Here is a 12223-nt window from a genome sequence, read left to right on the forward strand (position 1 = left end):
CAGAATCCAGAAAATAATTTGAGCGACTAATTCTCAATTCTCCCAAAGATGGTACATAACATAACCATTCCAGATGCGTAAGAGATTCATCATGCACGATGGATGCCCCCGTCTTTTTTTGAGACAGGCTCTCATTTGTCACCAGGCTGGAGTACAGTGGTGCAATCACAGCTCACTGCAGTCTTGACCTCTTGGGCTCCAGCTATGAGTAGCTGGGACCTCTGGCACATGCCACTGGCTAATTTTTTTATTTCTTGTAGAGACGAGGTCTCACTACATTGCCCAGACTGGTCTCAAACTCCTGCATTCAAGCAGTCCTCCTGCCTTGGCCTCCCAAAGTGCTGGGATTACAGGTGTCAGCCAGTACACTCAGCCAGATGCCCCAGTCTTAGCAAACTTTTCCTGTAAAGGGTCAGGGAGTACATATTTTAGGCTTTGCAGGCCATATGGACTGTCACAACTACTCAACTCTACCATTGTAGCACAAAGGCAGCCACACATAATACACAAATGAATGGGTATGACTGTGTTCTCCTTTGCCCATTCTTGCCTGTGGGCATTCAGGCTTCATTTTCTTACAGAATCCAGGTTGAGAAAGGTTGAATCTAACAACAGATGCAGAATAGGCCAGGGATAGGGAAGTTGCTCAGGAATGGAAAAGCAGCTCTAGGGACCAGCCAGTATCTCTCATGCTCACCTCTTCCCCACCCCCTCAACACCTCTGCTTTTCCGTGTTCACTCTGTACTCTCCAGCGTCTACCTACATATCCTCTCCAGAGGGAGCAAACCAAAGGGTGCTGCATGGCTCTGCTGGAAGATCCCTTGTAGACACGCCACTTCAGGGCTTACTGGCCAGGTGTCAATCTCCAGTTCAACCCTGGTCCCCCTGACTGGGGAGAGCAGGCAGGCTCAGCTTCCTGGGGAAGAGCTATGGGAATGCCTGGCCTCACTGGGAAAGTCTTAAAACCATGCTACTTGGTTTACCATTAGGATTCATTTTGGCCACACAAGATAGAAAACATCAGAGAAGAGTGGTTTAAACAGTACCTGTTTCACACATCAAAAATGTGCAGAGGGAAACAGTCCAGGGCTGCCACGGACTCTGCAGGATCAGGAACCTAGCTCCTACCAGTGTTTCTCTACTACTGTCTGTACATGAGGTTTCTTCCTCATGGTCCAAGACAGATACTGAACACTAGCTATAATGTCCACATTCCAGACAGCAGGAAAAAGGGAATGCTCCTTCCCTAAGGATACTTTCCAGAAGATACACATGATCGGTCCATTGGCCAGCTGTAAGAAAAACTAGGGAACACAATCTATTTTCTAGATAGCCATATGCCCAGCTACACATCAGAGATTCTGTTATTAGGAAAAGAATAGAAATGGATACTGGGGGCAACTACCAGACTCAAGCTACTCTAGGCAACTACAAATAATTCTGATAATGGTCTCAGCACAACACTGGAAAAAAGGCCACATAATGGAGGCTCACTATAAGAATATAGCCCAGCCCTTTAATGAGTTAAGTTTTACAAAAGCACAACTCCATTACTTGTGCTTTGCTATTTTTCTCTGCCATATGGTATGAGTTTCAGATGACAAAGAATGGGATTGATAATGGTATAAAGGATCTGCACACCAAGGTGAATCAAGAAATTGTATAAAAGCATCTGGTGCTCTGGGTTCAATCTTGCTTCTTCATTCAACATAGATTTTAATTCTGTTAATGTGTTTTGGGTTTTCAAGCAGTACTTTTTTTTATTTTCTCTATTTGCCTTTATGAGATCTTCCCTTTTATTACAGAGACCTACTCCTGTTGCACAAAGAAATACTGCTGCACCTCTTCTGAGTCCACTAAGCATATGTCTTCAAAAGGTTCTACAGTGTCTTATAAAAAATAATTTTCTTAGTCTTCAGAGCTGTTTTTCCCCCTTCATTATGTGGTGGCACTTTTCACAGGCCCCCCTTTGCATCCTGTTTACACATCCCTGAATGCAATTCGCATCTGTGCAGGCTGAGAGTTTGCTAACAAAGAGGGTCACAAGAGTTTCCTTAGCACCTCTTCACTGAACACCCTTGGTGTCAGTAACCGTCCTTCTCTTAGGTCTGGGCTATAGACCACATCAACAAACACAGTTCAGGTTTGGAGAGTACTGCCAGCAGGCATGCACAGATCTGCTGCAGAGCGGGCTCCTGGCCTGTTCTCTCTGATTCTCAAACTAAAACTGAGAACTGATGCAATTTGCTGTTTTGAAACTACACTATGTGGAGAACTATCCTCAGGTTCCTCATGCCTCTGTCCCTTCTTAAAACACAGTAGAAAAACCATGTCTCTGTCCATATCCTTCTCTTCCTTACCTTGGGTTTCTGAGTAGATGCAGAAAGTAAGGATTCGAGGGGCAGCAGGGATGGCAGGGGCTAGAGTGCAGGCCTCTGCCCAGCTCATACAGCCTTGCTGCTCTGCTGGGGCTCAGCCATCTGTTTCTCTGGTCAGAGCAATCCAGCATCCCAGGCTTGGCAGAACACAGTGGGAGTAAAGCAAAGCCCATTTCCACTGCCTTCCTTTATGGCCACTGGTATTTCAGCTTCAAAGACTGAAGTGTGCGAGGCACAGTTTAGAAACAGGCTTCTTTATTAGTCTCCACAGTATGACAGATACAGTGGAGATCCCTATCCTTTTCTGTTCTCTCAGCTTCTGACCTATCATCTTATCTTTGTGTGTTTTTATTTATTATTGCTACGGTCAATTTTTGTCTCTTTTTCCCTCTTCATGGGTTTTTTGATAGGAAGTTGGGAGGAGACATTGATATCAAGTACCACAGTGGGAATATGAAGCCATACTCTGTTGGGAACTACTGGATGGGCCTCTAGCAGCCTCACAACTGATTGACTTGCCTCATCTCCTCCAGTTTTCTACTCCATTCTCCACTTGGTAGCCAAGTGATTTTCTATCCTGCTCGACACTCTCCTGCGCAGAATATATCAGTGTCAGGGTGCAGTCCACAGCCTTTGGCTCAGCACACAAGGCCTTCATCATCTGGTTCACGTCCGCTGTTCCAACCTCCCCTGACACCCACTCCATATCTGCCTGATCAGCAGCCATCTAGCACTGAGCAGAGGTGCCCAGATGTCCTGCCTGTTTCTACACATGTTGCTCCCTCTACCTGGAACATTTTCTCCACCTTTCTTCCTTTCAAAACTCCTGCTCATCCTTTAAGATGCAACTCAAGTATCCTCTGGCAAAGCCCTCTTTGACACAGGCACCCACAACACTCTGCGTAAACCTCTTCTGTGGGCACTTACAAGCCTATACCGAAATAACTCACTTCCCCTGCTAACTAAAGTATTAGCTCCTCAGAGACAAGAAGCACATCTTACTCATCTATGTAGCTCTAGTACCAAATGCAGTGCCCAGACCTGAGGAGACTTGCAAAGTAGGGTTCCTAAACTGGTAGATTTGGAAATATAACAGACACAGAATATTTGCTGTTAGCAAGGCATCTCATAAGGAGTGTAAGGAGTTCCAAATGCCCCCAACAGAGAGATACAGGTGAATGCTAGTCATTTAGACAGGTCAACAACCGATGAAAAGCTCTTCATAGGCAGTGTTGATTAGGTATCCCAAAAGGGAAGATGAAGGGAAGGACACAATTCTGCAGGGCTAAGGTCTCACGAGCCACGTAAGTCAGCTCAGAGACAAGGCAAGCTGGTTTAGGGGCGGGAAGCCTGGAAAGATTTCTTGAACAGTCCAAAGTGGGCACGCATCCTTAAAGGGATGATTTCAAGGGAGATAAGCCAGGTAAGGGCCAGAATGAAGACAAAACTGATTAGGAAAATAAATCAGGGTCTGCTCTTGCCTCTAGAAACCTCACTACGATTAGTACAAGGACCCACCGCTACCCCAAATCCTCACCCAACAAGATGGAGATGATGTAGTAGAAAACAGCTTGTGAGAAAGACTTGAGATTCTTGGCCAAGGCTGTGATGTGGCCATCAGGAAATAAATGTGATCGGGGATTACATTTGTAAAGGCCTGCGCTCTCTGGCTAGCACAGTGGAGGGGACTGTTCTGCTTACTCGTCACTGGTTCCCCTAAACCTAGTGTGAGCTTTTCGGTTCTGAAGCCATGCTTACAAGGGCTATCAATCAGAAAAGGGTACCCAGGGGAAGCATCCGTGATGCAGTGGGAATATGAAACCAGGATCTGTTAGGAGCCACTGATAGCAGTAAGGGTGTGCTCAGTTCAGAAAAGAAAAGATGTCTGTGGGGGACACAATTCCTGTCCTCTAATGTTGGAAATCCATTCTGGGGAAGAGGAATAATAGATCTGTTCAAGCAATCCTGTGGGCCAACTGTGGACAAAGTTGGGTTCAATAAAAGCAGAGCTTCTAAATCTCTGGGCTTTCACTTAGTGAGCCCCAGGTCCTGAGGAGAGGCTGGATGGAGGGTGCTAGGCACTTCACAGAGGAGAGGCACAGCTGACTTCTCTGCTTCTCTAAAACCATATATTAAAGCAATCCAGTTCCCATTCTTTACTTAAAAACTATATAAAATTGTTATTTACACGATGAAAGAACTCTGATTAACTACAGTGCTTATGGAATTTGGTATTTGTGTGAATTTTTAACTGAGCACGTAACATTACTTTTTTTCACTGAAATAATTCAGCTCCTCTAGTCTATAAGCTTATAAAAGACGAGAACTTCATTTTATAACTTTCAGTCTACAACATTCTCTTGTACATAGCTCAATAAAAATCTGCTGAATGAATTAATCCTATTTTTTTAGAATATTCCTAAAACGTATAGCAATAGTACATTTTCTTCCCTTAAAAAGTGGAATATAATGTTATGTTTCTTTTACTACAATTTTTAACAGTGGAACATAACCAATACAATTTAATTTTTCTTTTACAATACAAGATGCTCTAGTAGTCACCTTTAAAGGTATGAACTTCCATTGTCCAGCACATACCTGTGGCTAGGCTTGGGCCTGGACAAGACTGGGAAAGAGACCAAGTTTTCTCCAGCCCCCTCACGCTGTCCTCCCTTTTCTATCTTGGCAGCCATTTGGCCCACCTTAGACACCTCTACTGCCTTGCAACATTCCACCATGACTACCAAGCATCATGTAATTTACATATCATCTTCCCCTCCTCTGTGTGGTATCTATTCAATGTTAGGGATAAAGGGGATACTGGAAACCAAATGTTCCAAATTTACAGCTGAGCTAAAACATCCCCAGAGAAGGCGCAGTTACCCACAGACAAGCAGCTGTCCAGGAAGAGCCAGACAAGGACCTGGACCTCCCTCTTTCCTAGCCAGAGCTCTCTCTATTTCTCTTTGGCTGCAATCCCCCATGAACGTGCTGGGTGACTGGCCAGATGACATGTCAAGAAATCTGGGGTAGGGCGGGCACGGTGTGGTGGGTCACACCTGTAACCCCAGCACTTTGGGAGGCTGAGGCAGATGGATCACTTGGGCTCAGGAGTTCAAGACCAGCCTGGCCAATATGGTGAAACCCCGTCTCTACCAAAAATACAAAATTAGCCGGGCATGGTGGTGTGTGCCTGTAATTCCAGCTACTTGGAAGGCTGAGGCAGGAGAATCCCTTGAACCCTGGAGGCAAAGGTTGCAGTGAGCTGAGATCGAGTCACTGCACTCCAGCCTGGGTGACAGAGTGAGACTCTGTCTTGAGAAAAATAAAATAAAATAAAATAAATCTGGGCTACAATGATAATGGCTTATTGTGAAGTCAACCAGATCGAAACAGATGGGGAACATAGGGCACATTTCAGGCACTAGATCAAGGCCACAGGAGAAACTACTGGAGGCAAGTCGTGGAAGGGTAAATGCTACCTAGTCTGACTACCAGGAGTGTAGAGTTCTCACCACCAAGGAAACAAACCCACGTTGACGTCACCACATACCCCACAAATAATCTTCTAATATGGTGTCATTTGCTTGTCACCTCGGTTTTTAACCCACAGGTTTTTAATCTACTTAGCTTATATCTTTTCTCTCTCTTAAAAGTCAAAATTTTAAATGTCCTTCAAGTTAGTATGTCATAAAATTTTATATTTGCCTTGCTTCTATCAGCAGCAAGTAACTTTCTTTAAAAGGCATTTTTTAGGTTTAGGTCACTACACAGAATTCTCTCATAGTATTGACAATGTGCAAGTGTTATAAATAAAACCCATTCATCGAACATTAAAAGACAATTTTCAAAATTTTTACAACTTTGAAAACAATCTGAAAAATTATAATTCTTACTGCACTAATATGCAAGTGATATTTGTGGTTAATTACATTTTGGGTTTCACTTTGACCCTTAATAATTCTTATTATTCATATTTTCTTACTGTTTCAAGTAAAGTGAAGCAAGACAAAACACTATCAGTCCTACAAATAGTGAGGTTCTAATATTCTGTTTATTTTAGATGCATGGAAAGCAACTTAAAAGAGAGAGTGAGTCTAACTTAATCTATTTCTAGGCTGCATGTATTGTCACAAAGGCCAATGGGACTATTTAGGCCAGAGTCTTGGGCTTACCTGCACAGTGCCTCTGCATCCAGTTGTCGAGGATTTCTGTGGTCTATGATGATAATGTCATGATGTTTGTCCAGGAAACAGGCAAGGACAGCCTGAGCCTCCTTGGTAACTGTACACTTAAACCCTGCTTTTTCACATGCCCTGCAGAATCCATTACATTGGTTATCTTCTTTGGTAAACACTAAAAGTACCTGAATCAAAAGAGCACAAACACTTTTTTAAACAAAGATGTTAGAATTGTCATTTCTTACACTTTTTTTTTTTTTTCTTGAGACGAGTCTTACTCTGTTGCCCAAGCTGGAGTGCAATGGCACGATCTCGGCTCACTGCAGCCTCTGCCTCCTGGGTTCAAGTGATTCTCCTGCCTCAGCCCTGCCAAGTAGTTGGGCCACAGGCACGCGCCACCATGCCCGGCGAATTTTTGTTATTTTTAATAGAGATGGGGTTTTGCCATGTTGGCCAGGCTGGTCTCGAACTCCTGAGCTCACGTGATCCTCCCACCTTGGCCTCCCGAAGTGCTGGGATTACAGGTATGAGCCACCGTGCCTGGTCAGAATGGTCATTTCTGTGTGTGTGTGTGTGTGTGTGTGTGTGTGTGTGTGTGTTTTAGGGGGATGGTGGGTGAGCGACAGGGTCTTCCTCTGTTGCACAGGCTGGACTACAGTAGTGTGATGTCAGCTCACTGCAACCTCCATCTCCAGGGTTCCAGGGTTCTTGTACCTCAGCGCCCCCAGTGGCTGGGAGATTACAGGTGTGCACCACCATGGCTGGCTAATTTTTGTACTTTTAGTAGAGATGGGGTCTCTCCATGGGCTTAAGTGATCCACCCGCTGTGGCCTCCCAAAATGCTGGGATTACAGGTGTGAGTCACTGCACCTGGCCATATGCCCACTTTTTTGCTAAGAAACCCACTGACAGAACTGAACAAAGGTTTAGTTAGGCATTTTATCTTGAAACTAAATGAATTAAAACACATTAATATTTATTTTAGTTAAAAGAAAGTTAACTGGGTAAGTTCTCAGATGGTGAATGCTAATATCTTGGTGAAATTATTGGAATACTTAATCCTATAAATAATGTATTGAAATGTTTGACTCAAGATTTTATGTAATTCCTTCAAGTTAAAAAAAAAATCACTTTGATTAAAAGAAGAAAGATTTAAAGTAGACCAAAATGTGACACTTCAAAGCCTGGTGACACAGTCACCAGGTACGAGAGGTAGCATCTGTGCCTCTGCCCAGGACAGTGGCTGGTTGCCCCTGATCACGTCAGTCCTGGCCTGGAGCAAGCGAGGCCTGTATCCATAGCTTCTTCCTTATCCAGCCAGCCTCCTTCCCTCTCTCTCTGCCTGCTATTCTCACTCCCAATCTGGTTCAGGAGCACCGGTGCTCCATCCCTTCAGAAGCAGACTGACAATGGGGCAGCAGTGGTAAGGAGGAGATGGGCAGCCTGTGAAACAGACTGCAAAACTGTCAGAAACCCTCCTTAAGTTTATTTCTTCCGAGTTTACTCAACTACACAAAGACCATACATGCAGAGAACTAAGAGCACACATTTCTGTCAGCACTTTTCACATATTTTTAAATGTAATAGTGAATGAAACGTGTTTATGTGCGGGGAGTCTGGATAACTTGACTAAATTTCAATTGGTTGTTTTCTGTCTCATATTTTGAATTACATATATTACAGATATCTTCTCTCTGATACAGCTGATTCAGCAACATTGAAAAGACAATCTTTTTACTTTTTATATTGGAAAATCTCAGATCTACAGAAACGTGAATGAAAATGAACACTAAAGATGCCCTTTCTCTACATTTATCAACATTTTGCCACCTTTGCTATGCTTTCTCTCTCTCTCTAAACACGTACATGTACATACATGCAATTATACACATTTCTTATTTATTGCTGAACCAATTTTTTCCTTCTGTTTGAGACAGGGTCTCACTCTGTTGCCCAGGCCAGAGTGCAATGGTGCGATCATGATTCACTGCAGCCTTGACCTCCTGGGCTCAGGTGATTCTCAAAACCTCAGCCTTCCAAGTAGGTGGGACCAGAGGCGCACACACCTCCACGCCCATCTAATATGTTGTTGCTGTTGTTGCAGAAACTGGGTCTCCCTATGTTGCCCAGGCTGGTTTCAAACTCCTCAACGACTCCTCAAGCTCAAGAGATCCTACTGCCTCAGCCTCTCAAAGTGCTGGGATTATAGGCATGAGCCACCGTGCCTGGCCTACTGCTGAACCAATGAAAGCAGGCTACAAACACTTCATCTCTAAACACCTCAATGTGTATTTCTAAGAAGAGGATATTGTCTTATATAACTATAATACTGTTACAGAGTTCAGGGAATTTAACACCGATCCAAACACTATTATCTAAATGAAAGACTATTTTAAATGTGTAAATTCAGCTCCACCTCCACCCTTTTTAAAGAAAATCAGCATGTGAAAAATACAGCACAGTTCATTATTACCTGAAGTTGATCTTGATGAAATCTCATGGGGCCAAATTGCACATCAGCTACTGCTACCTGTAAGAAAGACATCTGCTTAAAAATGAAAAGAAAAAAAAAAAAAAGACAACAGAGAGAAGCTTAACTTTTTCTCTCTCTAATCAGTGCCAGAAATGAAAGCAAAATTTCTATTCTAGAGACAAATAAAGTAAATAGTAGATAAATGAAATGATTATGAAGAATCCTAAGGATCTCCTTATGGCCCCCAGGAGAAGTGGGGAGCAGGAAAGGAGAAATAAAATGAATAAATAAAATGAATGTGATTCTGGCTTTGCCTTTTACTAGCTACATGTGACTTTAAGTGAATTAATCTTCCTCAGCCTCAATTTCTCATTTGTTACAAAGGCCAAATGAGATGACAATACAGAAAGCCCCCCAATAACAGATACTAAATAAACGCTGATTCCCTCTGTACCTATTTCCATTTTTTTCCTGATGGACGATGAAATCTTATATCCAAATGGCACACGAGTAATGCAGTCCAGCAGTCAGAACCGTGGAATGTCATTGAGAAATGGCTGACACTTTCCATTTCACAGAGGAGCATAATAGCACTTACTGATAAGTACTTATCCATTTGAGAATGTAATGCTAAATCAAAGATAAATATAATATCGTAACCAAACCCCAATGAGTAACAACAATTACAGCACCAATGGAAGACTCAGTGTGTTCTGGTTATTGTGCTAAGGGCTAAACATATGTTATTTCACTGAATCCGATAGTAATGTGGTGAGAGTTTATAGCTGGAAAACTGAAGTTCTAATTACCCTGCATTAAGGCCACACAGCAAGTGGCAGTGCTGGGATTCCACCCAGGTTTGTTTAGCTCCATACAGTGTGCTGTAAACTCAGGAACACTAGACGATTTGAATAGTCTGTGTACAACACAAAGGGGCCCAAGGAAGGGAGAAGGTGGGGCTGAAATCCAGTTCCAGATGATGAATTCTGGCACTGGGCTGCTACCCAGGGAAAGAGATACATTTTGTAATTTGCCCAGAAACTCTGTAGGTGTTGATGAGATCCCAATCTAGACCTCTATGTGATGGTATGATTCATCACAGCAACAGAAGAACAAGATCCATAGGACTTCCTACAAAATGTTTCCCAACTGACTGCCCTCCTCCAATCTCTCCCCTCAAGCAGTGATCTATTCTAGTAAGCACATCATATGAAGTTTGCTTAGTGACAGAAGAAAAATCGACATATATTTTTAACCATGAGAAGCTGATGTCTACTAATTATGGGCCACTGGTTCAGTTTCTGAATTGCTTTCTAATAATTTTATCTCTCAGAAGGCATAAAAAGAATGACAGTCCCTAATATTCTAGACCAAAGACTGAGGAGGAAGATTCTTCAGTTAGGTGAAAGAGTCAGGAGAACAGACAGTGCATGGTATCATCTATCCTCTTGACTTGTGCAACTATGGGCCAGTCTCATACTGGTGTAACCAGATGCCAAAGCCAGAATTTCTATGAGGGAAGATGGTCCAAGAGGTCCAAGGAGAGTCTTAAAAGATGGATTCAGAGAAGACAGTAGAGTAAGAAGCACCAGGAATCTGTCTTCCCACCTAGACAATATTGCACTGGCAGAATATGTCTGATATAGCTATTTTAGGAACAACTGAAGACTTGCAACTTCCAGGGGAAGGCTTGGATGGTAAACCGCAGTTAATTTTAGCTCTTAGCACATAGCAGGTACCCAGGCCCATGGTGGGTAGCTGTGCATGTGTTCCTGAAGCAACCTGCACACAACTTGCAGGACCTAGGGAAGGCAAAAACAACCTTGTCCTCCAAATATCAGGGATCTGTGCTCTGACCACTGAATACAGAGGTGCAGATAAAGAAGGGGTGCATTATTGTTGCACTTTCTCCCATTGTTGCAAGCCATTCCCCCTCTAGTTGAAGAGACTTCTAGGAGATTTAAAGGGCTAACGCCCTTCCTCTCCTTTCATTTTTTCTTTTTTCCCCTTTGAGAATCAGACATTAGGGACTAAGGCATTCAAAAGCAATGGCATATACAGGGAAAATTAGAAAGAGATTATGCAAGCCTAGGGAAAGGCTTAGAAAATGCCTGAGAAGACCTTAAGTTTACACATTAGACTGATCCTTGGCACAGAGATGGCCTATCACAATTAAAAACAAAACAAAACAAAACAATAACAGCAAACCCTGGGGAAGACGGAGAATATGACTTCCAGAGTTACCACATTATTAAATTCAAATGTCCAGTTTTCAACACAAATTCACAAAGCATACAAAGAAACAGGCAAAGTACAGCCAATTCAAATGAAAAAAAAAACTAAATCAACAGCAACCACCCCTGAAAGATACCTAATGGCAGATCTACTAGACAAAGACTTTAAAACAACTTTAAGATGCTAAAAGAACTAAAGAAAGATGTGGTGAAAGTCAAGAAAATGATGCATGAACAACATGAAAATATAAGGAAAGAGATGGAAAAAACCTAAAAAGAAACCAAAAATAATTTCTGGAGCTGAAAAGTACAATAACTGGAATGAAAAATTCACTAAAGAGATTCAAAGGCAAATTTGGGCAGGCAAAAGAAAAAATGAGCACACTTACAGAGGGGACAATTGAAATTATCGAGTCTGGGAAACAGAAAAAAGCTTTGAAAAAAAAAAAAGTGAACAGAGCTTACAGTGCCTGAAGGACACCATGAAACAAGCTAATATATGCATCATGGGAGTCCCAGACGCTGGAGAGAAAGGGAAAGAGAAAATGTATGAAGAAAACATCCCAAACTTGATGTAAGACATAAATATAAATATTCAAGAAGCTCAACAAACAATAAGTAAGATGAACTCAAAGAGACCCATACCAAGACACACTATAATGAAACTGCTGAAAGATAAAAAGAGAATCTTGAAAGCAGCAAGAACTGGGCGTGGTGGCTCACGCTGGTAATCCCAGCACTTCGGTAGGCCAAGATGGAAGGATCGCCTGAGGCCAGGAGTTCGAAACCAGGCTGGCCAACATGGTGAAACCCGGGGGTCTCTACTAAAAACAAAAAAAAAAAAAAAAAAAAATTAGCTGGGTGTGGTGGCGGGTGCCTGTAACCCCAGCTACTCATGAGGCTGAGGCAGAAGAATTGCTTGAACCTGGGAGGTGGAGGTTGCAGTGAGCCGACAT

The 12223-nt window shown here is 42.8% G+C and overlaps 1 protein-coding gene across 2 annotated transcripts in view; it reads right to left on the bottom strand.

The window, feature by feature from the left end:
• PDE8A (phosphodiesterase 8A) overlaps positions 1 to 12223 on the bottom strand; it is a 157700-nt gene that overhangs the window by 71367 nt on the left and 74110 nt on the right. For both annotated transcript variants that reach the window (XM_011996452.1, XM_011996451.1), the window contains exons 2-3: positions 9034 to 9090; positions 6555 to 6745 (exon numbers count right to left, since the gene is read on the bottom strand). In XM_011996452.1, the coding sequence (XP_011851842.1) occupies positions 6555 to 6745; positions 9034 to 9060 (218 nt within the window). In that variant the 5' untranslated portion in view covers positions 9061 to 9090. The remainder of the gene's footprint in view (positions 1 to 6554; positions 6746 to 9033; positions 9091 to 12223) is intronic.

Source organism: Mandrillus leucophaeus, unplaced genomic scaffold (assembly GCF_000951045.1).
Source record: "Mandrillus leucophaeus isolate KB7577 unplaced genomic scaffold, Mleu.le_1.0 Scaffold514, whole genome shotgun sequence".
Taxonomy (NCBI): Eukaryota; Metazoa; Chordata; class Mammalia; order Primates; family Cercopithecidae; genus Mandrillus; species Mandrillus leucophaeus.